At 40.6% G+C, this 24,320-nt stretch overlaps 3 protein-coding genes across 5 annotated transcripts; 2 read left to right on the top strand and 1 right to left on the bottom strand.

Annotated features, from left to right (window-relative positions):
- The first annotated feature begins 568 nt into the window (after nt 1-568).
- Nucleotides 569-7,598, top strand: spsb3b (splA/ryanodine receptor domain and SOCS box containing 3b). 2 transcript variants are annotated; one of them, XM_049563647.1, is made up of 7 exons: nt 569-716; nt 3,040-3,175; nt 5,130-5,310; nt 5,550-5,737; nt 5,902-6,004; nt 6,243-6,368; nt 6,462-7,598. In XM_049563647.1, exons 1-7 carry the CDS (start codon nt 676-678, stop codon nt 6,998-7,000), a joined length of 1,314 nt encoding a protein of 437 aa, XP_049419604.1. In that variant the 5' UTR covers nt 569-675; the 3' UTR covers nt 7,001-7,598. The 2 variants fall into 2 exon arrangements, with proteins under 2 accessions (XP_049419604.1, XP_049419605.1); XM_049563648.1 differs by lacking the exon at nt 569-716 and adding an exon at nt 1,992-2,486.
- Nucleotides 7,599-7,691: 93 nt separating this feature from the next.
- Nucleotides 7,692-13,054, bottom strand: LOC125880856 (probable crossover junction endonuclease EME2). Of its 2 annotated transcripts, none has more exons than XM_049563650.1 (8): nt 12,482-13,054; nt 10,987-11,108; nt 10,774-10,866; nt 10,562-10,686; nt 10,359-10,437; nt 10,006-10,121; nt 8,177-8,366; nt 7,692-8,060 (listed from the first exon to the last, which is right to left on the bottom strand). In XM_049563650.1, exons 1-8 carry the CDS (start codon nt 12,936-12,938, stop codon nt 7,905-7,907), a joined length of 1,338 nt encoding a protein of 445 aa, XP_049419607.1. In that variant the 5' UTR covers nt 12,939-13,054; the 3' UTR covers nt 7,692-7,904. The 2 variants fall into 2 exon arrangements, with proteins under 2 accessions (XP_049419607.1, XP_049419606.1); XM_049563649.1 differs by having other exon boundaries at nt 7,698-8,060; nt 10,774-10,869; nt 12,482-13,053.
- Nucleotides 13,055-14,061: 1,007 nt separating this feature from the next.
- On the top strand, nt 14,062-23,727 carry mfsd1l (major facilitator superfamily domain containing 1-like). The gene is made up of 13 exons (XM_049563712.1): nt 14,062-14,217; nt 16,583-16,683; nt 17,159-17,268; nt 17,365-17,420; nt 17,514-17,657; nt 17,752-17,910; nt 17,988-18,103; nt 19,115-19,215; nt 19,308-19,419; nt 19,534-19,671; nt 21,536-21,675; nt 21,780-21,891; nt 21,973-23,727. Exons 1-13 carry the CDS (start codon nt 14,196-14,198, stop codon nt 22,111-22,113), a joined length of 1,452 nt encoding a protein of 483 aa, XP_049419669.1. The 5' UTR covers nt 14,062-14,195; the 3' UTR covers nt 22,114-23,727.
- Nucleotides 23,728-24,320: the final 593 nt, after the last annotated feature.

The following is a 24,320-nucleotide window of genomic DNA, read 5'->3' as shown; positions in this document are numbered from 1 at the left end:
GCATGCAACACAGAAGTCCCGCCTCTCGTTCCAAAGCCACCAATCGGCTGCCGGTGCGCGCCGTGGTGCATTCAGAGGCAACACAAACGCTTAAAATTTATGGTAAAACAAGTTTTTTGTGTGTTGGTGAAATGTTTTACATGTATTTGCCTCTTGACCGAGATGACAACGACCTGTACTAAAGGCAAACAGCTGGCTCCTGACATAGGCCTTCATATGTCGACACATACAGCGTTATCTTGTTTATCTTATTATCCCCAACTCCGAAAATCTGCTAAAATAACTCACTTTTTAAAGATTTGTTGGCCCTGCTTCAACAAAATAATTGACAGTAGCTACAGTGTTTGAAGTGTTGTGAATATCTAATAATTTCTGTCACCTGGACCAGTGCTTTTCTGTCTTCCTTTTGCTTTTAAACATTCCCCTCCTTGTTTAATCAAGTCAGCATACCACATATGTTTGCACAAAGGCCAGTTATCATCACTCATATAGTTACCATACAAAGGTAAAAGTAATATATTAACATAAACTCCTCCCCCACACGAGGCTTATCCAATGAGCACACACAGTGAGGGCGTGGAGAGTAATGTTTACGTCCAGTCTGCTGCAAAGTGGGACAGAGTGCAAACTGCACCTGTCACACAGTTGGATATATTGAGGCACAGTGACGTTCAAATGAGCCACTGCAAGACAGTGTATAGGAAGACTGCTGCAAGGTAAGAGCAAAATGCTGTTTACATTGTGAGTCTTAAGATAAAGATACTGCATTACTGAACATACATACAGTGTGTGCTTAGACTTTGACATTCAGCTGGTGTTATTAGACTTGCAGTGAGAACTGTTGATACTGTTAGTGCACTGCCCTGTGCAGAAAACACAGGCTTTCTGAAGTGGATCACTGACAAAGGACAGCATGTGCCCGTGTTGTATCTGAACAGAAAGCTTGTACAGGACATGAACAGCAGTGTGACTTTCAGTAACTGAATATCTGAAGCATACAAATTATTAACATCACTGTCACAGTCCCACTGCAACTGCATTCATATCATATCAGTCAGAGCATTAGCTGACAAAGGTGCTGTAGTTTGCGTTCTCGACTGTGTTGTCCAGATGATGCTTTTACAGTATGTAGGGTAAAGCCCAATTAAAGTGAGACTTGCTGCAGACTAACTAATCTAAATTGCTGGCGGTTATCTCCTGCACCTGCTTGCAAAGCAGTCACCAGCTGCTGCGTTCAGTGCTGGCATTAACCGAGACATGCTATCAGGTTCAGGTACAGTGTTTAGTAAATGACGACTCTTGTTGAACAAATGTATAATACTTTTTTTTTTTTTTTTAAATTACAGGCAAATAATAATACACAAAGCACAGATCACAACATGACATGACAATATGGTCTCACATAGAAAAATGAAGCAAAACAAGTGGATAAAAGAAAAGACATATAAAAGTTAGCAGGATCAAATCAGGAATTCAAATGATTTCGTTAATATTACTAGCAAAAAAAAATGTGTAAATTAAGTTTATATGACAGGTAGTGAGTAATTATAATTCTATATACTTCCACTTTTCACTGGAGCAAATTTTCTCCCATTTCATGTCATGTTGTGCTACTTTGCAATGGTCTGTAGCAATATTTTTTTCCATAAGAAACTGACATTGCACTGTATTTTTCAGGAAGCATGGATTCAATTTTATTCTTGTTTGAGCTTTAAATGAAAACATTTTAACCAATAATAATTGTATTTATTATCTGGGGACATTTTTCACCCCTGACCCCCAATAAAATACTGAAAAGTGTTATTTTAAAAGAAATGTTGAGAGGCCCCAGCCAGCCTTGGATATCACTTGTAATATAATGTAAAATTATACTCTGTAACTCAGAAACTGTAAACAGAAAAACCTTTTCAGAAAAACAAAACACTGCAACTGAGGCAATTGATTGTAATGGTTACTGGATGTGGAAGTTCAACATAGATACGATTTTTAAAAAAAAAAAAAAAAAAAAAAAAGCAAACACAATAATCAGTTCTGTTTTCGGTCAATAAATCTGGAACCATAAAGGGGGACGTTTGCAAAAATATTCAGCTTAGAATCACACTTGTGCCATTACATGCTGTATGAATACAAACTGGATAGAGGCAGAATGCTAATAATGTTTTTGTTTGTTTTTCAGCTGCAACAGCTTCACTGTTAGCAGCATTACATCCAAACCTTTCTTATCTTGTGAATTCAAGTGCCACATACTGATGTAGGAACAGTCAATATTAGCAGCGGTGTAAACACAAGGCTATTACAATCTGTGATTGATGATCGGTACACACTGTAGTCACTGGGTCAGGTGACCTTATCTATACAGGAAGCTAGGAAACAGACAGAGCAGAGGGTTGGGTTTAAAGGTTAAAGAAGTGCATGGAAACACTTTCTGCTGCCAACAGCAGCATATGGGACGGATGGAAATAGGCGAACAAGCGCACGAAGATCAGGTCTGTATGTGACTAGACAGGTTTCCACAGAGGAATATTTTGCAGCTTCACACCGAGAGGAGTGATTTAGGTTAACGCACTTGAACATAGAGAAACCTCGGGTGACTGTTTGCTCCTCACAACTCTAACTGACCTATTTTCAGTTGTTCAGCAAGTTTGTTTGATATTGTCAAAACATGCTGAGAATCCTAGAACCCTCACACCTTTCTTTGTGAGAGTTGGAAATTCCAACCTGCATTTTATCAGTCAAACTACTTCAAAGTCTTAAAAAATGCAAACATCTTAAGATGAGATACTTTTGTCATTGGTTTAGGATATTTTTTAAAGTAGTATGAGACCTCATTTTGCAGGTAAACTAATACTCAGCTGAATCTGTAATCTTTCCTTATTGTAATCTATGTGTATGTATCAACAATAATATGATCCCAAAAAAACAAGTAAGCCTTGAACCAGGAGTTTGACACTAACCTTACTTGACATACATGAAAAGTAGTACGTGGCCTTTTGTGCACGTGCCAGCTGGTCGTAAAGGTGTCGGGTCTGCTGTCCACAGAGCTGCCATGCTAAGAAGAGCCAGGAACAGCCGGGCTAGGCATTTGGCCTGGAGTGAACAACGGCAAGAGACAGATGCCATGGCAGTGATCCAGCTGTCGGACAGGGAGGAATGGGAGGGCCAGACGACAACACAGGTGAGACTTGAGGGGTTTGTGGAGTAGAACAAAAGTAGAGCAAAGTGTGGAGGGGGAAAAGTACTCTTGTCAGTCTTCATCTTGATGAATAATGAAATAAACTTATGAGCCTCAGCTGAGTTTACTTAAAAATAGAAGTTTAAATACAAGACGTACACAGACTGAGACATACAACAGCGATTCAGCCTTATACTGTATAGTGTATTTCAACCGTCATACAGATCTGTTTAACACTGGAGTCTGAACATCTACAAGGTCTTCATCTTATAGTATCTTAACCTTCAGACACCCTTTGAGCCTCCTTGCCTGCACTCAAACAGTAAAAAACTCTGAGGCCTTTCAAAATACCTCCCCATGGCCATGGATGAATCAAACACCTTCATACATCTATTATATTATTATTTAGGATGACAGTCACATACTTTTATAGTTAATATTGTTTCCATGACAGTATGACCGGAGAAAGAGACGCTACAAGTATCACTTGCTTTATGTTAGAGGATGAGAAATCCAAAGTTTTTGTCATCAGAACACAGTGGTGCTCCCAAGGGGGGCCAGGAGGGGGCTATTGTCCACCTTATACAATTGCTGCCCCTCAGTAAAAACAATCAGAGGTTGATATTTCTGTCTTTAAAAGGGTGTGGTGTGCTCATTTTTTAAGCTAGCATGAAGGTACTGGTATGTTGTGAAACTAGACAACCTTTGGTAGTTTTTTGTTCTGTTAAAGGGTTTTTCTGGGGGGGGTAGAGTTTTTCCCAATCTGCTGCGATGGTCCAAGAACAGAGGGATGTTGTATGGGCTTTATAGATAAAATTGAGCTTTTAATTGAAGTTTTGGGTTAAATACATTTGTCTTGCTTTGCCTTGCCTTGCCTTGCCTTGCCATTGGTACCTACCATGTTGGCATAGCTTGTCAGGAAGTGGGCTAAATAATGCTCCAAAGTAAGGCTAAATTTTGGCAAAGGAACATCTGGCACATCCATTTTCAAAGGGGTCCCTTTAACTCTTATTACATGATATCTGAATCAAGATGGGTTCTATGGGTACTCATGAGTCTCCTCTAAACTTGAGAAGGCTTGCTCCCAGTAAATGGTTTGTTCCTTACATTCAATGTACTCCTTCAAATTAAAGCTGTATATTTGTCTTTTTAAGAAAGCAACAACCAGCCTATTTGAAGATCAATGATTCGTATTTCATGTATGGATACATCACACATTAAAACAGGATAGTTGTGGAACTCAAAATGTTAACTGTACTGATATTAGTCTGTAAAATAAGAAACCGAAGTATATCAGTATGCTGTTCCTCACCTCTCCATATTGACATAGATTTTAACTAGTTTATATACTTCAACAGCATCAGCAAATTCCTAAATATCAGTTACAGCTTTTAGTTTTGGTGTGCTACCCCAAGATTTTCAGAGGCCCCATCTGGCCACCCTTATGAAAAGTTTCTGGGGCACCACTTTCAGAACAGACAGATAATTCGTTCTACCTGAGTACCAGTAGTTTTCCACTGGGACTGTCCCCTGTCTGAAATGGCTGTGTGTGAGGCATGCTGAGATCTCCAAAGGCAAGGAAAGGAGGCTCAGTATTTTTGGAAGGGGTCTAATTTTACTTTCTAGCACACATGGCTTCTGTAACCAATAGGAACCATGACAAGGCTATTTCCTTGAGTCTTTGAAATGTGGCTCTCATTTGGCTCTTTGGACTGTCGAGTGTAAGATAGCAAGGTTGTGACTGTTCCGTCCAGGCTCTTTACGGTTTTCTTGCTGCTACCAAAACATTATTCTTTAGAAGAGGGCTTCAAGTGGAGTTTAGAAAACGTTGCACACCATCCTCCGGCTCTCTTCACTGGATCCCTTACTCCTTACCCTGCTGCCAAGCCAACGTCTCTAGACAATGGCCACATCTACGAACTCACAAGATACTGTTTGTGCTGTTTGTGTCAACCAGATCAGTGATGTGGAGTCTGAGGTGGATTACCTGGAGAGTGCTCAGACCGTATCTGAGGTGGTGGCCTTGCCCAACACAGCGCCCGTGACAGGGGAGTCTTTCTGCCAATGTGACCGGCAGGAAGAGCTCATCCCAGGCTTTGGGGTCAGCAGTGACTGCCTCTGTGGGGAGGAGGATGAGGGTGAGCAAAAGCTGAGGAATTCAGTAATAGGCCATATGAACACAGCAGGTAACATTGTAAATTGGCACAAGTGTAGCGTTGAAGCTGGGCAGACCAATCCAAGGCTTTTACAGTATTTTAATAATTGTCTTTAGTGGCATATAACTACATATTCTAATCCTTCCAATAGTTGTTCAGATATTTCAGTTAACAAAGTATGAAACCAGCTTCTTTAGATGTTCATGTGTTTGTTTTCACAGGTTTTGACTGGGCGTGGGATGAGCACTTCAAGTCTTCCGGAGCCTTCCTAAGCTGCGACAACAGGAAGGTGAGCTTTCACTCAGACTACAGCTGCGGCACGGCTGCCATCCGTGGCACCAAGGAGCTTACAGACGGCCAACACTTCTGGGAAGTCAAGATGACCTCTCCCGTCTATGGAACCGATATGGTGGGTAGCAGTCCCTCAAATAATACCAAAGATGTATTAGCAGCAGCCTGAAGATGCTTCTGAATCTCTGTTTGAATATTTAGAAGCATTGCAAACTATCATCTTAGTGAGGAGCTAGAACTACAACCTGTTTTCATCCTTTTTTGTCCCTGTCGCCGGTGTAGATGGTGGGAATTGGGACTTCAGAGGTGAACCTGGAGAAGTTCAAATTCAGCTTTGGCAGCCTGCTGGGTCATGACGAAGACAGTTGGGGGCTCTCCTACACAGGTCAGAGAGTCAAATACAGGCATCACAATATACAATGACTTATTAGAGTGATCTGTGGAATTGAATGGGACCTTTCTACCAGTGATGAAAAGTACATTTACATTTTTTTTTATATAAGTAGGATTTTAAATGCATGACTTTGAGTATTTTTACAGTGTAGTGTTAGTAGTACTGCATACTTCCTCCACCACAGAAGATAAAAATAAATTCCTGTGTCTTGCCTTATGTCTGTTTGAAGGTCTCCTCCAGCACAAAGGGGACAAAGTGAAGTTCTCCTCTCGGTTTGGCCAAGGCTCCATCATAGGAGTGCACCTGGACACCTGGCACGGCACCCTGACCTTCTACAAGAACCGGCACTGCATAGGTGGGGGTTTCTCTTTAATTCAGACAGGTCAAGCAAAACAGCATTTTAGTTGTGACTCTCCTGACATGTTTTCATCCTCTCCTGTTCCAACAGGTGTTGCTGCCACACGGCTGCAGAACAAGAAGTTCTACCCCATGGTGTGCTCCACAGCAGCTAAAAGCAGTATGAAGGTTATCCGTGCCTGCTACACACCCACCTCCCTGCAGTACATTTGCTGTGCCCAGCTCCGCCAAATGTCGCCCCACTGCCCCGATGTACTTGACGCTGTGGAGCTGCCCCCAGGCCTGCGCAACCTCCTCCAAATACAGCTAGGCTGGGTCTTCACCCTCAGCAGCAACCCTGAGGCCTCGGAGCAGCCCGAGGACTTGCCTGAGGACTTCCACGAGGAGATGAGCCTGCCTTCCAGCCCCAGCCCCATCCCGAGCCCAGTCTCCACCCTGAGTGCCTGTGCCTCCCCGAGCCCCTGCACCAGCCCATTACTGGACACAGTCCCGCATCAGTGCCCCTGTCAAACGTTACCTCAAAATCAACCTTGCACTTGCCACTGCTCTCCAACTCCTCCCAGCAGCGACTACGACAGCTGCTGCTCCGAACCGGAGGATTACCAATGCAAGAGATGCCGATGGACATGACGAGTAGTCAAAAACGTATCTGTAAGTGTTTGGCACAAAGCTATTCTACCATTGCCATCGACATCTCCTGTTGGAAATCACGGAGATAAGAGCAGTCTCATCTTTTAGCCAATATTTCTTAATCTACATTTTGAGTGGATTGTTACATCTCTTTTTTTATTTAACAAGTTTGTGACAACTTTGTCAGGGAATGGGGAGAAGGGAATGAGTGAGACATGTAATGAAGTTGAGATTTTAGAAAGACATCGAGGTCATTCATTCTTGTTTTAGCCAATTTCTATCTTGGTGTTAACACTGTCTTTGGAGGGCTTGATGTTTGCCAGATAAGACTCTGACAGAAAAAAAAAACTAACAAAAACTTGGAAAACGTGTTACAGTGTAAACTTGTTATTCTCAGGGATAGACTCCAGGGGGAAAGGAGTTGCTCTTTTGATACTTTGGAAATCACTTTTTGTAAATGTGTTTTGTAATCATCCTTTGGCTTGAACATCAACAATGGTTGTGTTCTTGCTTTATAAGAGGATTTGTTTTTGTATTTACAGTTTGTTTATGAACTTTCTTACTCAGGAAATTCTCTAAAATAAAAGAAAAATGACAAGCTCTGTTGCAGCTCATCTTTATAGGCTATTTCACACATAAACATTCATACATAAACATAATATTGTATCAAAATAATACATCATCATTATTATTTATTATCATTATTTACTTAATCCTTACAATCAGTTAAAGTTCAGATGAGTATAAATAGTGCTTTACTGGGGAGTGAACATGATATCTAAGTAATATTTTTAGCTTGTAAACATCAACATTAACACATTAGCAGCCAAGTGGTGACAAAGTGTCATCAGAAACCAGATTAATCCTGGCTGACGTCTGTCCATGTCGTTCTTAAGTGAAAAGATCAGTCCAGGACCAGCTGGGGGTTCTGGGCTGTGAGGCAGCGGTAAACTCTTGCTGATAACTCCGGTCCTATACGTCTCTCTTTACCTCCGCTTTTCACCAAGAGACCAGCCAGCAGCCCCTTTCTGGCCTCCTCTGACTCCAAGCTCTGGTACGCCTAAAAAATGAAAGAAATGGTTTTTATACCTCCTAAAAAGTATGTCTTTTTTAAGTAATAAAACAGCAACACCATCCTCTGTGCACTGAGCTCTACTGAAGTGCACTCAGGTGTACCTGCAGCAGTAACTGAGGAGACGGATAGGCTGCTGTCACAGTGGAGGCCACAGCAGGGCTGACTCTGTTCAGCTGCTGGATCTGCCTGCTCCAGACCTGGATCAGCCCTGAGCCGTCCCGCTCTACACGAACCCCACTGGCCCATGAACCGTCCACGCAGAAGGGCAGCTCTGCTCGCTCCGTTAGCAGTCTGGAAGGACATGGAAGGACATCTTATAAGTGAGGTAAGATTAGTCAGGTAAATATATACCTTGTCTGTTAATAATGTGTCAATGACTAGAGTGTCAAGTAGGACGTGCTCCTGGATCAACATCCCACACTGCGTTCCTAGACCAACATTGCAATCAACCAATCGCAGCCCTCTGACATCATCAGTGTACTGCACCCTTTTGCCTCTTTCAAAATTCCTTTGTGCCTCTTCAGAGCTAAACTAAGTTTTCCAAAAGGAAGTTAAAACAATTGAACAAAATCCTCAGTAACACTGAACAAAAACCTTGAAAGCTACTGCAGGGTTAGCGAGTTAGCTTGCTAACTAGGTCGGCTATGGTAACAAGTAAATCTGCCAACAGACAAGAATGTTAGTGAGTCAGCTTGCCAAGTAGGTAGGCTATGTTTATGAGCAAACTTGCCAACAGACAAGAATATCAGCGAGCTCGCTTGCTAAGTAAGTGTGCTTTGCAAACAAGTAAATTTGCCAACAGACAAGAATGTTAGCAAGTTAGCTTGCTAACTAGGTTGGCTATGCTAATAGGTAACCCTGCCAACCTACAAGAATATTAGCGACCTAGCTTGCTAAGTAGGTATGCAATGCCAACAGACGAAACTGTTCGCAAATGAGCTTGCTAACTAGGCTGGCTATGCTAATGAGTAAACTTGCCAACAGACAAGAATATTTGCGAGCAAGCTTGCCAAGTAGGTATGCTTTGCTAACAAGGAAACTTGCAGACAAGGATGTTAGTGAGTTAGCTTGCCAAGTAGGTAGGCTAAGTTAATGAGTAAACTTGCCAATGAACAAGAACACTAGCAAGCCAGCTTGCTAAGTAGGAATGCTATGCTAACATGTAAACTTGCCAACAGACAAGAATGTTTGCAAATTAGCATGCTATGTAGGAAGGCTATGCTAATGAGCAAACTTGCCAACAGACAAGAATATTAGCGAGTTAGCTTGCTAATTAGGTATGCTTTGCTAACAAGTAAATCTGCCAACAGACAAGAATGTTAGCAAGTTAGCTTGCTGACTAGATTGGCTATGCTAACAACTGAACATCCCAACAGACAAGAATGTTAGCGAGTTAGCTAGCTAAGTAGGTATCCAATGCTAACAAGTAAACTCGCCAACAGACAAGAATGTTTGCGAGTTAGCTTGCTATGTCGGTAGGCTATGCTAATGAGTAAACCTGCCAATAGACGAGCATATTAGCAAGCTAGCTTGCTAAGTACAGTAGGTAGGCTATACTAACAAGTAAACTGTTCACTAACAAAGAATATAGATGATAGCATTTTTCAGTTGTAAATTCCTGCAATTAACAAATTTTCCTTTATATTTTTCATCATGATCCTGGATAGATTTGGTTGGGTTTATCCAGGACCACCATCATCATTATCAAAACGCTGATTCTAGATAACTTCTTTATGTTGACATCAACATAGCAGTGATGGTCCTGGATCAACATGGCAATGATGTCCCTTTATTCATTAATTATGCAGAATAAAAATGATGACGATAGTTCTGGATCAACACCAACACTGCAATCACTGCAAGAAAATAGTTTTGAATTGTCATATTTGTCCTATTTGGCAAAATCACGTCGTGCAGAGTGCCTGCGTACTTGAAAGGACGTTTTGATAAGGCCTTGGTGACACCACACACATGGTTAGTGATCTCCTGCCAGTCATTCAGGAAGACCAGAGAGATATTCTTGCAGAGCTGCAGGTACACAAGAACCTGGAGAGACATGGAGACAATTTAACAAAAACCCTTATCTTATGTACTTAACTTGATTAGTTAAAACCTAAACCTCAGCTCATCTACCAAGTGTACAGGGATGTGTATATGTCAAGTATATACAGTGTTTAGATATCTGTTACCTTCAAACCTTTTGAAACATACAACTGAGCTGCAAAACATCTGCAGAAAGAACACAAAAATGTTGACTAATCCTCCGATTCAAAGTAAACTGACCTCCTCAATGTCCACATTCTCCATTCCCAGTTTGGATTGTAGTGTCTCATCCAGTAAATGCACACCACAAGCATCCATCCTGTTGGTAAGTTAACCATTACGTCAGGTCAGAACGTACATGAAAGCCAACACACAGTTAGTATAAGAAAGTAACTGAGAGTATCTGTCTGTCAGAGGCCACACTCATGGACACGTTCACTGACCTGTAATCTGGCTGAGAGTCTGTCACTAACAGAGTGACCACCTTCTTGGCATCCCGGTTGAGACACTCCAAAATTGGACTAAGGAAAGACCCCGCACCTGTCTCCTCCTCCTCACTGTCTAGCATCTGCAGTGGCAACAAAACAACATGGAGTAGGGCCATACTGTGGGCTGCCATCAAAATGACTTTATTACAACTTAAGAGATTGCTTACTTTCTTCACAGAGATCACTGTGTCCATGAAGTCCGTCAGACTCAGCACCAGAACCACTTGCTCCTCCTCCACCGAGCCCTTGCCATCTTCTCCCTGCTAAAGACAAAACAGTAATGACCCCATTGGAGAAAGTAGAACAAGTAAGAATATTAAAGTAGAAACACTGCCAAAATATCCCCATTAATATCCCCAAATTAGACCTGAGGTGCCTACCTGAGGTAAATCTCTGGTCCAGGTGATGCTGCATGGGAGCTGCTGGGTCTCGATGCTAAACCTCCACTCAAAGGCAGCCAGGGCGTCCAACAAAATGTCTGAGCCATCCTGTTGTAGAAGAGCTGGAGGAAAGCACACACAGGCATACAGATGAACGTATGCAGCATTTCAGCTTACTCTCCTCTCTGTAGAAGTCACACCCCGGTCAGATGATGCCTTTAAGTGGTCCTTGTTGGCTCACACACTGAAGCTTGTAGGTTTAAAACACAAATTGTCATTGCCTTATATTTATTTATTGATGCATATCAATTCTGAATATTTGACACAGTTTCAATACTCATTTTCCACAGCATCAATACACTGCTTTCTTGCTTCTCTAACTGTTGTTTAATACAGTCGTTCTACTGTTCGTTGTTCCTGACCAAAAAAAGAAAAGTCATTGTTGTCATGTTATAGCCTAGCTGTATTTATCTTTTAGTAAGTATATTAAATTGTATGCCCTAAATGTCAGTTTCCCCTGTGGTATTGAAAATGGTATTGAATGGCCTATTGATATTTTTCAAGGTATTGTATCCAAGTTAGAAATTCCAATACTGTCTAAAATTTTGAGCGATTTATTAGTAGAGGCGGGGGAAAATATTGATACAGCAAAGTATCGTAATATTTTTGTGTGGCAATATCGTATCATCACACAGTGCCAAGTAGCGATTTTTTTTTTATTATATAAATGATTAATATTACAAATACAAATTAAAAATCAGGTAACCTACTAGAATTTTTTCTGCTGCAAAAAATGGCTGAGGTGAGATGAACAGACTGAAAACTTTATTTTATTTGACAAAACAGATGTTGACAAAGTTGTCTTTTGGGGACATATTTTACACTTGAGAAAAGGCAATAAATCACAATATACTTTATGGCAATACTCAGCATATCGCAAAATATTTGAAATCGTGATAATATTGTAACGGAGGTCCTCTGGTGATTCCCACCCCTATTTAGTAGCTTTGCATATTTCAACAGCTTTATGAGTCATTGTTACATCATTTGTACCGATATTTACAGAGGTTAAACAGCACTCACAGAAATAATTCAAAACTAGATGACTATAGAGTGAAATAAAGGGCACTTTATTTTATTAGGATACAAATATAACATGAGAAACCCAAATAATAAAGCACATTTTCCCCATTACATTCAATATTAGTTAAAAACTGACTGCCTTCCAGCATGTTTGGTACTTCTTCTACTTTGATAACATTAAAAACAATGGAAAAATATGAGCATTTTATTTCTTAAAATTAAAATATCTATTCAAAATCTAATTATTATTTTTTTTATTTGTTTCAATGTTTTAATTTTTATTACTTATTTGTTTTACTTTATTTAATTGTCATGTCATTATTTTTTTTAATTTCATTTATTTATTTTGCAGCATGAATTATAAAAGCTATGCATATTTTTTCCGACCGCCTCTGAAGGCAGCACAGTGTACCTGGATCTATGCAGACAGTCAGACACCTGAGGCAGTTCTCCGGTCGGAGACTCTTCAGGTTCTCCGCAGCCTCTCTCCTCTTCTGCTGCTCCTGCCTCTTCTCCTCCTTCTCCCGGGCTCTGGCTGCTCTCTGCCTGTCTCTCGCCTCCTTCCTCTCCCTGGCTGCCTGTCTGTCCGCCTCTATCTCCTCTTTCGTGCGGCGTTTTCTCGCAGGGCTCGGTGTGCCACGTCCCTCTGGTCGCGGCGGTGACAGAGCACAAGTTTTACTGGGCTCGGTTTTTGTGGGTGACGATGGCAGGGTTTTGCACTTTGAGTCTGAACTCTGGTCCTCTTTAAAGTCTGTGCTGACTATTGTTATGTGACCGCTCTCATCTTGGTTTAAATCAGGTTTAGTCTCAGCGTCGCTTCCCTCTGATTCAGATATTTCCCATGTTTTAGCTCTGCGCAGCACAGACATTTCATATATTTAAGACATATTCCACTGCGTCACTCACTCACTGAACGCATCGCACAACACTTGCTGTCCTTTAAAACGTAGAGAGGCTTTGTATCTTATCGATGGTGTCCGCTGAGGGACAAATTATGAGAAACGCGCTACATATATTCGCATTTTAGACCCCCATAGAAACCTCTTTGAAGGCGTCAGACTTTTCAGATTAAACATGACCACAGAGTGGATTAAAAGTCTTTGTTTAGACACAGCAGAAGGTAAAGAGAGACGCAGCAGCTGTCTGTGGCCCTCACATCTATTGGTTTTATTGGATTAAATCACAGGACACACTGAAACAATACTGACTGAATAGGTGGGATGGGATAGTAGCAAATAGAAATCCTAAAATTAAAGATGTCGCTGCAGTCTACCATACTTGTGTTTTTATAGTCTACTTGACAATTAATTAGAAAGACAACACACTCACTTGAATTAGGCTATTAGACTTTTTAAATATGAAAATCTAAATATGCAGATATTTGATAGACTGCAATAGTTAATTTGATGTCTTTGGTTTATACTTTGTGTCCCATTGTGTTAATTAAGATGTGAATAGACGGAAACTTCATTTACTGAGGAATTTGATAAGCATAAAAAATGATATTAAGGACGTTACGGTGCATTCAAAATTATTTTTGTAAAGTGTATAAACATTTTAATATACAAAATCAGTTTCAGTTATTCTTTGTAAATCTAAACACAAATAGATCCCTTATTTAATTTTAATTTAGCTGAAAAATATTGTTTAGACCAAATTAATGATTAAAAAAACACATCATACCCTCACATCTCACATATGTTATCAATGATGTTATGATGTATTTTGAATATTGAAAAAATGATTTATGTGATTAAATTATTACATTTGTGAACAAAAAATGTAATTATTTTTTTATTTATTATTCTTATTTAATTTAATTTCATTTCATTTTATTTTATTTTGAATGTAGAAAAAAAAAGTAATGTGAAGAGCTGGAAATATTTTCAATAAAGTTTACGGAGGGAAAAAAACAAAAGCGGCTGCAGCGTCGCTGCGCGCGCAGATTTCCAAACACTCTGCTGCGTCCTTAAACAGACAGAGCTCGATCCATATAGTTTACAGAGCAGCGGTGAGTGGACACCAACAGCAGAGTTGTAGCCGCGGAGCCGCTAACAGCCTGTTCATGTAAACAACACTGGAGAATGTGAAGTTTTCTCTGATAGACACTCTCCTTCTGTCTCACCATGACGCAGCCGGCGGAGAAAGGTACGTCTGACTATAGTTTTACTTTCCTACATATAGCCTAGCCAAATGGCCAGACCTTTGTCTCGTAACCTCCTCCTCATACTTCCCTGAAAAACTGGGCCACTGAAAGACCAGCTCAGCAGTTTAGGCTGTCAGGGTCGTTACAAGAGCTCATGTGACTCAATGGGAAGTTGCCTAAGCCTTGAGGTTAGCAATAATGGTTTACTATCTCATGAATGAATTTTAATTTACTAAATCTCCTTTAACGGGACAATCCCGAGTAGAGAATGATGGGCAGAAATCAAAGCCACCCTCGTAAACCCCTGTCACCCTGTGCATGTAGAGCTGTGGCAGATGGGCAGCTTTCAGCCTCAGGATCATCCACCCAGGTGTACCTGCTGCTGTCAGACTGTGCAACAGCAGTGTGAACCACGGATTATAACACCACACAACACACAGAGACCCACTCATCAACAGTGTCTGGTTCACTAGAGACACCTCACCCTCTCATGGTCTCTCTCAGGGTGTCTGCAGATCCAGCCTCTAAAAAGTTTAAAATATTTTAAATATGATTTTAGAAACATTAGGCCTTAACGTTTTTCAATAGCCTTAAATTTAAGTTTAGATTTTTAGATTAATTTCATTTTAGAGATACCATTTTGATAGCTTCCAGTAAGTTAAGTTAGTCATATGTTATATTGCTGTACTATAAACCATACACCAATGGTGGAAGAAGTACCCAGATGTTTTACTTAAGGAAAACTTCCAAGTCAGCCAAGCCAAACTGACCAGAAATCATGTCATGTTCGGGGGCCACACAAAATGTTTCTGAGGGCCGCCATTGGCTCTCGGGTAACACTTTGAGCAACAATATTATGTTATACTATAGTATATTACTACACGTCACCTTGTAATATCTTACTGTATCGTAATGTACAATATTATACTCTTATTATATGTTACATTGACTCTTGCATTATATTGATAGAGACAAACTTTAGGTACCATTACTCAGTCATATCATATATTAGTCTGGTGTTCACTGTTGACTCTCACCCTCACTGTGGATCAATAAAAGTTTAAGTTAAGCTAATGCTTCAGTTTCCTCACACAGTTTGTTTTACCTGTGAGGTAAACAACAAATTTCCTGTTGGCCTGACTTAAAGAGAATATAAAAAACAGGGATGACTATCAGCTAACAGGACTCCTTGACGCCCCCCTTCATTTAAATGGGCTTTTCTTATCTTTCTTTTGTGAAATACTAGTCTGAGTGGGCGGAAGTTCGCTGCATAGATCAGCCTCTTATTGGGCGGAACGAGCCACCCGCTGAAGTCCCGACCTACCACCTCCGGTTGTGTAGCAGTTTTCAACCTAGTTTTCAACACGTGCTTTACTAACTTTTGTGGTGTTTGATTCATAGACATATATATGTCTATGGTTTGATCTTGCGGGGATGTAGCCATTTTTCTGCCATGGTTCGCATCCTGTAGGCGATATTTTTGTGGGCGTGTTACACCAAAACCTGTTTCCAAGCCCACCGTTGGTGTGGCACCGCCCAGAACGATTGTGATTGGTTGAAAGAAATACAAGCAGCCGGGGCGGTTTTTTTTCCAATCTTAAAGTGAGAGTCGGCCCAGCGAGACTAGTGAAATACTGAAGTGATCAGTGGTGTTGGTATCTCTTCCTGTGCAGTTGTGTGCTGGCGCTATGGGGAATACATGAATGGCTGACGTGCAATACTGTTATGTGTCGTATGTGCTTTTATGTCTTTATGGTGTATGCTTCATTTCTTTTGGACTGTTATTGTAAGGCAGCCATCCTTGTGCAAGACGAATTTCCCTATGGGGACAATAAAGTATATTGTATTTAGGGATGTCCCGATCACATCTTTTTTGCATCCAATCCGATACAGAGTCCTTTATTTTGAAACCTTGTCCATACCGAGTCCAATCCGATACTTTGCAAAGCATTAAGAGAGAAAAAAAAAAGTTGTCCCATAAGGATTATTTTTTATTTAAATAGTATCCAAAAAGCTTATCGGTGGTTCAGCAGCACAAAATGTAAACAAATTCAATATTTTCTTCTTGTCTTCAACAAACAAAATAGGCCTATATCTTTATACATTGGAAAGCGGAGGCAACGATGAACAAGATAGATGAAAAATCTGGCCATTTTTGTTGTTTTGATTCCTCTGATCTTTTATTACCGATTCTGATTTTGTGGTCGGAACCGATATCGGATTGGGACATCCCTAATTGTATTGTATCGTATCATATCACGTCATATTGCATCGTATCACATCATATCACAGACTGACTTTCATAGTCAAGTTAGACTCTTAGTTTATTAGTTATTAATGTATATACTATTGTTTTTATTTTTACAGCGTATTACCGCTTTGTGGTGCTGTTCTTCAACTGTCTGCTGACGTTCGGCTCCTACTTCTGCTTCGACATCCCCAGTGTTTTACAGGATCAGTTCCAAGGGGTGAGTAAGAGCTGGCAGGGCAGACCATCTTAAAGATACCACCAGTATCGAATGATTTCTCCACATTAAGTTTGGTGTCAGAGATAAACAAATTTACCCCTAACATCAGTGCTCCTTCAGGAACTCCATTTTACCGTCCCTCTTGCTCCCACTGCCTTTCTCTTTATCCATCTATGGTCATTCCCCTGTCCTGTGCACAAGCTCAAACAACATCCCTGTTGATGTTTGGCTGGAATAGTGTTGTGTTGCTTGGTCCAAGCAACTTTGTTTCTCAGTATAAAGCCAGTATGAACACCAACTTTTTGTCACCGTGCACAGAATGGAATTTGACAACAAGTGTGTTGGATTAGGATCCCTGACTTCACCTTCGAACTCAACGGGATCATTGAAGTTTGGTGTCAAAATTCCAAAGTCTGTCCTCAGTTTGTGTTTGTAAGGAAACAACTTCAATCACTGGCTTCTTCTGATCTGACAGAACCTAACATGTCCCAATGCAACGGTGATCAATGGGACAGTGGACTGTGTGGAGGGATTGGGGATGAACCCTCAGCAGTACAATCTTCTGTATGCCATCTATGCTTGGACGTAAGTTGACACACAAACATCAATTCCATTGTAATAAATTTGTAAATTGCTTTGAAGAAAACAGCTTTAGCTGGTGCTCTTTTGTCCCGTCAACAGGAACGCAGTAGTGGTGATCATGGCTGGGTTCCTGATTGACAAATTAGGAAACCGCTGTAAGTCTACAGTACATAGTTCACATCTGAAAATGAAACACCTGACCTATGGTACCTCATGATAAATCAATTCCCTGTTCCTTCTATCTGCAGTTGGAGTGTTTTTGTTCTCTTTCCTGTGCGTTCTGGGCTCGTCACTGTTTGCACTGGGCTCCCACTTCAAAGGAACGCCCTACCTGCTGCCGCTCATGCTCACAGGTCGACTGCTGTTCGGATCAGGCAATGGATCTCTGACCAGTAAGGCCACCTCCCAAAGTCACATCAATACTCTTTGCAGTGTCGAATCAGAGGAATGTTCCTGAACCGCTCTTCTCATTTACTTCCTGATCAGTTGTTCAGAACCGCATCACAGCCTTCTGGTTCAAAGGGAAGGAGCTGGCCTTGGCTTTCGGTCTGACCCTGGCTTTCTCTCGCCTGGGGTCAGTCCTGAACTTCTTCCTCACTCAGAGGTTTGAAGAAAGTTATGGCATGCAGTGGACACTCTGGGGTGGTAGGTAGAAAGATTAAGGTTTATGACATGACTGAATAATAACAAAATATTTTAGAACATGATGCTTTGTTTTCTAGGTACACTGTTGTGTGTGCTGGGCTTTGTGTCTGCTGTTATAGTCAGTGCCCTGGACAAGATCGGTATGAGGCAGCTGGGTCTTGATGGCACCATCCAAGAGCAGTCCCGCAAAGTGGTACGAACAGAATCTTTTCATAACAACCTGTTTCCAACATCATTTATAAAGTGCAAGGATTCTGCACATGGACTGTCTTACCTCCATTCTTTAGTGTAAATCATAGACTATGTAAAAGAAGTGGATGCAGCCTCAGAGTCCGAAAGTAAAGCAGATGCGAAAGTCCCTTAAATCTGCATTCTTTCAAATGGCCAGTAGGAGGCGACTCCACTGGTTTCAAAAGGAAGCCTGATTGTATAGAAATCTATGACAAAAGTACATTGTTTTATGCTCTTAATCATTAGTGTCAAGTCTTTTTCAATACAGCATGATGTTCATTTTGTAAATTATGTTCCCATTTACAGTAAAATAGACAAAGCAGGGTATGCTTTAGGGTGTGACTACTTTGTTTGACAAGTTGCTACCATGGTGACCTGTCAATCAGGAAAGAGACCTAGCAATGTGTATCCTTCCCAGGTCCATCTCTCGTCCAAGTATAGTCACTTCTGGCTCCAAAAAACCAAGATAGCGACAAACAAAATGCCACAAACCAATGGGTTATATCACAGTAGCTACATAAACTTCTTTTACACAGTCTATGCATGGGCGGATTATGAGACAGTGGGCACTACGCACTGAAATGCTAATGGCCCAACGACCTCTACTACATAGGAATAAGACACCTAGATTTTTAGTTGTTGTTTTGCGTGTCTTGTAGTCGTTCTGCATCTCTGTGTTTTTCTGTCTTTTTGTGACCATTGTGTGTCTTGTTGTCCTCTTTGTTTTAGTGTTGCTTTGCAGTATTTTTTTTGTCTTTTTGTAGTCATTTGTGTCTCTTTGTTGTCATGTTGTGTTTCTTTGTGGCTATTTTGAATCTCTTCCTGGTGGGTCCATGTCTCTTTGAGTGATTGTTTTTTGCAGGCATTTTAGCTCCTGGGCCTGTGCCCATTAGGCCTGTTCAGTAATCCACCCATGAGTCTATGGTTTAAATGGTAATTAACAACTACAGTATTTGTCTTTGTATGCGTGTAGAGGGTTCAGGATGTGAAGCTCCTGTCGCTAAGATACTGGCTGCTGGTTCTCACCATCATGTTCTTCTACAACGGCATCTTTCCGTTCATCGCAGATGCAAGGTAGAGCTAATCACTGCATTGATATGAACCTAGTACACAAACACTCAAAAGAATAATTTAGTGTTGACATACTGCTGTATTTTCCTGTCCAGTAAATTCATTCAGGATAAGTACAGCGGCTACAGTCAGAAAGAGGCGGCCTATATCGCAGGGGCGGTTTACGACAGCTCGCTTGTCCTCTCAGCCAGCGTGGGCATTCTCATAGTAAGTATCTGTAAACTAAACCTGTTAAAGTGTTCACAAATCTGTCATGTGAAGCAATATAAAACAAGTAGGTAAGCTGGTGTAACACGTGACTCTCTCTTGTGTTTTTTTCAGGATTATGTGGGTCTGCGGGGCATTTTTGCAGTGGCCTGTGCCGTCCTCACGCTGCCTGTATTTGGACTCCTGGCCTTCAGCTTTGTCCCTCCTCTCGTCTCCACCATATGGCTGGGAGTCACCTACTCCTTTGCTGCTGTGAGTTTAAACGCACAATATATAATTTCTGCTGCCATTGGTCTGTCAAACAAAATAATAACAAAAGACAGATTTGGATGATGTGGTAGGAGCGTGGGACCATGGGAGTTGTTGTATTCATTGTTAAAGAACTACCATTGCCAATGAAAATTTGTCTGATGTGACTCAGGCAGGAATAATTCTAATTAACAAGGAAAGTTTTTTCACATTACATTTAGTCTCGTTTGTTCACGTTATGTCATTTTATTCTAATGAAGTCACGTTAGCTTACGTAGCGTTAACTTGCTAACTTACCATTCGATGAGTTAACTATCCATGCAGCTGATGTAATTGATGTGCGTTGGCAAATTTAATTGTAGGATAGCCCAGCCCTGTTATTTATGCTTAAAACAATCACACTAAAATAACTTTATGAGCGTGTTAAATGTTGTTGTAACATTATAACATTAGCATACACATTAGCTCGGTGGCTAGCATGAGCCATTTGTCATAGTAGCACATTGTATTAAACTGGATCGATATGGAAATATATCAATAAATAAGGTCTAAATGGATTACTGTGTTACCAAATGACATGCAGTTACTAAAAAGAAGCAGCATTGCTGTTATCGAGTAAGATACTGTGACATTGTATGATTTACAGTGACAAGTCATCTGGTGTTTCCTGTGTTTCGCGCAAGTAGAGGGGGTAAAGAGAATATGATGCTATTGACAGGCAACCAGATGAAACGTTACCTTAAATAATATTAAAGATTTCTCTGGGGTTAAATTGTTGGAGCCATTTGGGATAATGTAAATACACAGCCCAACAGAATATATAACAAGGTCTCTTTTAGACACTTAATGTGCAAATGTTACATAATATTAGAAGTAAAAAGACATTGTTTTAACATTTTAATACTTGTTACAGGCTGGTAAATTTTTATTTGTGTTCTCTAGTAGCAGGTATATTGTTGCCAGAGGTGTTTTTAGTATTATCCTAATTTTGATGACCCCTAGTTAAAGAGTCACTTTGGTATTTTTAACCTGGATCCTATTTTCCCACATTTTTGTGTCTATATGACTAATGGGAACCATAGTTTTTGAAAATGGTCCAGTATTCACTGAGACTGCTGCAGTGTCACCACCTGGGGCAATTGAGCACCGTCAATTTACGTCCAATAAAACTTATTGTTTTTGCCATTGACAGGCTCAGTTTGTTATACTGAGTGTCTGATAACATTATAGAAGAGATCCCTACAGAGATGGACCTTTTTGTAAGAGAGTAAGATCCATTTTAATTAAGAGCAGTTTTAACGTGTATAGAGCCAGCATATTTTCACATCTAACTGGGTGAATTAAGGTTTATTTCAACCAAACCAGTTGGTCATTTCTGAAACAGTGGAAAAGACACACCATGATGGTTTTTGTGAGTTTTATTTTGCTTCTGTCAACTTTGAATGAAAGGTATTTTACGATGATAAAATTGCAGTTTTTTAAAATGGAGTCTGGTTTGTTTGACAATAGCAGTTTAAAAAAAAAGGGTATTAATCTTTAACCAGAATCTCTGTAGTGATCCTTTCCATAAATTTGTCAGACAATTAGTACAATATTTTGAGCCTGTTAGTGACCAAAACAAGCACTTTTAGTGGATGTAAATTGACAGTGCACAGTTGCCCCAGGTGACTACACTGCAGACCAGTTTCAAAACTTGTTGTTCCCATCAGTCACTTAGATACAAAACATGGGAAAATAGGTTCCTGGTTAAAAAATACCGCAGTTGCCCTTTAAATAATTGATTTGTCTTCTTTGTCAACACTTTGGATGGGCTAAACTGAAAAGCGTGTGTTGTCTTTTAATTGAAACTATCTGTGCTGTATTCCAGGCAAGCATGTGGCCGTCTATTCCCCTCGTGGTGCCTCAGGCCACTCTGGGAACAGCCATGGGTCTGGCCACCTCCATACAGATGATTGGGATTGGGGTGTCCAATCTGATCGTTGGGCAGATTTTGGGCACCAAGTCAAGGTAGGAGATACTTCAGATCAGGATCTCATTGCAGTGCACTTGATGGTACCTGCTGCTTGTTCAACCTTCACTTACCTTGTCTGTGTTCTCCATTTTCTGACCAGTGAGACTAAAATCCCATTGTGGCGCTGGCAGAGGATGATGATCTTCATGTTGGCCAACACCATCAGCTGCATTGTCACCTCAGTGCTGCTCAACATTGTTGACCACAGACAGGTCAGATATCTCACACACTGCTGTGATGCCATTTTATATAGGGTTGTATGTGTCTATATTGACGTGTTTGTTTCTGTGCAGGGCGGGACCCTGAATAAGACAACCAAGAGGTCAGGGCAGGCAGAGAGAGACTCCGACAGAGAGCCGCTCAACCAGGCAGAGGAAGAGCAGAACGAGGATGAGGAGGATGAGGCGGTCAGATCTCATTCTGTCAACTCTTAAGTTTTATAGATATTTTGCTCAATTTTGAATATTTCTCTTTTTATAAATCAGTCACTTTTGTCACATGTAATCATATCAGGTAAAAAGCTAAAAAAGAGTTTAAATAGACTAGAAACAGTAATAAATGTATGTGTATGATCTGGGGAGAGACAGGGAGAAAAGGCCGCTATCTGGGCCTTATTCAAGCAGCACCTGGTGTAAACATCCTTTAGGCAGGGCCTTGCGGTCGTGGAATCTCAAAATAACGGCATACAGTCATGATGTACCATCATTGTATACACCACTACAAGATCTCTTCATCATCTGGAAGGCTTTGAACACTCTTATGCACACAGGCCTGTTACTAGAACACTTCCAATAGCACATAGCTGTAACATTAGGCCATTTACATTATCCAGTGTGCTCCCCATTATTATACATCTCTCTTTTCCTTCGTTTGAGGTTTGAATGGTGCTTTTTCTTTTATTAGCATCATTTCGTTGCGTCCTCTCCTGCAGTGGGACCCAACTGAAGACTTAGCACCACCTACTCTTATCTTGATGAACCAACTCCCAATATCTGCAAAACAGTAGTGGATGAAAAAGCACGTCTTTTGCCAAATTAAATTTGCACTAGAATTGCCTTTCTCACCACTAAGCAAGTACACAGCTCCCAGGTCAGACCCTCAATGATGTTGACACAATGGTACTCGAACCTCTCCACCAAGGACCTGTGTAGTTTCTTTCCTGTTTCTTCCCAATGCCCACTCTGAGTTCCCTAGTCTTGCTGATGTCGAGGAGTAGGTTGTTGTCCTGACATCAGCGGGTTTCTACTTTTATATTTTTTAAATGTACCAGTTTCCAAATTGGACTTTGTTTATTGCATGCCTCATTGAAACCTCACTGCCTTTCCATACTGTGTCTGTGGTTACTACAGTAGAAATGCAGCAGTTTAATGAATCAGAACAAATCTTTGTTGAGCAGTATTTACACCCAAATAGTATCATTATGTTATATAAAGTATGAACCAGGTATTACAGGTTTCTTTCAGTTATACTGGTAATAAGGGGAAAAAATATAATTCCACAAAAAAAAAAAAAAAAAAAATCAAATTGTCTCTTTAAAGGAGGGGTAGACGACATTCAGAAAAACTCAGTTAGTCTGAGCCAGGATTGTCTGCACATGGCTCTCAACATGGAAGTGGCTGCTAATGGTGCTAACAGCGCAATAAGTGCTAACAGCTACATCAATGTAGGGGGGTGTGGGCTTTTGCGACAATGGCGTCCTTCAAATGTGGGTCGGGACAGTGGTGAGTGACAGCTGTAACTGCCATACGTGCGAAGTGGAGAGAGGCGGGATTAGCTAGCCAGTGGGATGTACACACAGGGACTCACATGCACTAACATGCAGCCGAACAGCAACGAACAACGAACAGAGAAATTCGTATTAAAACACACACAGAGAGCGTGATTTCATTCTCTGCTCAGGACGCCATTACTCCACTATATCTTTACATGGCAAATAGTATGTGTAAATGTTATATACAGAACCTTTAACCTTTCAATTGTACTGCCGTTACTGACTGTGTCAATCTTTCTGAGGTCACTAAATAATTTTAAAGCCATGTTAAAAAATGCATGTTAAAAAATATAGTAGTTTTTTTTATGATTTTCTAATGAAACAATGAAATATTTGTACCTCATCTGTATGTTCATGTTTAGAGATTTCACTTTGTACTTGAAAAAGGGAATTTGGGATATTTCACATTGCTGAAACAGGAAAAAATAAAATGGAGTTCACCTTTTTGACAGTACAATCTGTGCCACATATTGTTGTTTCTTGAGGGGAAAAGCTAAAGAGCTGATTATTTCACTACAACATAGGTTTAATATTATAACCAGTGTCATTTCCTTCTTCTCAGCACAGCATGTTTAGCACCTTACAGCCAGCAGGTGGAGCTCTTTATGCATTTGTTGAAAGTAGATTAGACTACATTTCATGTTGGAAGCATGGGACTGTAAAGATTGTGTGTTTGTCCCAGAGATGGCTTTTACTGCGGCTCTCTAGGTCCCATACTCAACCTTCTATTTTAGTGACGTGTAATCTTAGTAACTAGTTTATTATTTATCAGAAACCTTTTTGTGAGTAAGTGTGGGTATTTTTGGGAACTAGTCAAGATAACAGTGCTCCACATCACATCCATCATATTGTCAACAACTGCAAGAATGT

The sequence above is a fragment of the Epinephelus fuscoguttatus genome, linkage group LG20 (assembly GCF_011397635.1).
Source record: "Epinephelus fuscoguttatus linkage group LG20, E.fuscoguttatus.final_Chr_v1".
NCBI lineage: Eukaryota > Metazoa > Chordata > Actinopteri > Perciformes > Serranidae > Epinephelus > Epinephelus fuscoguttatus.
Note: the sequence above shows the minus strand (reverse complement) of the source record. Positions and strands in the feature narration are given on the sequence as shown.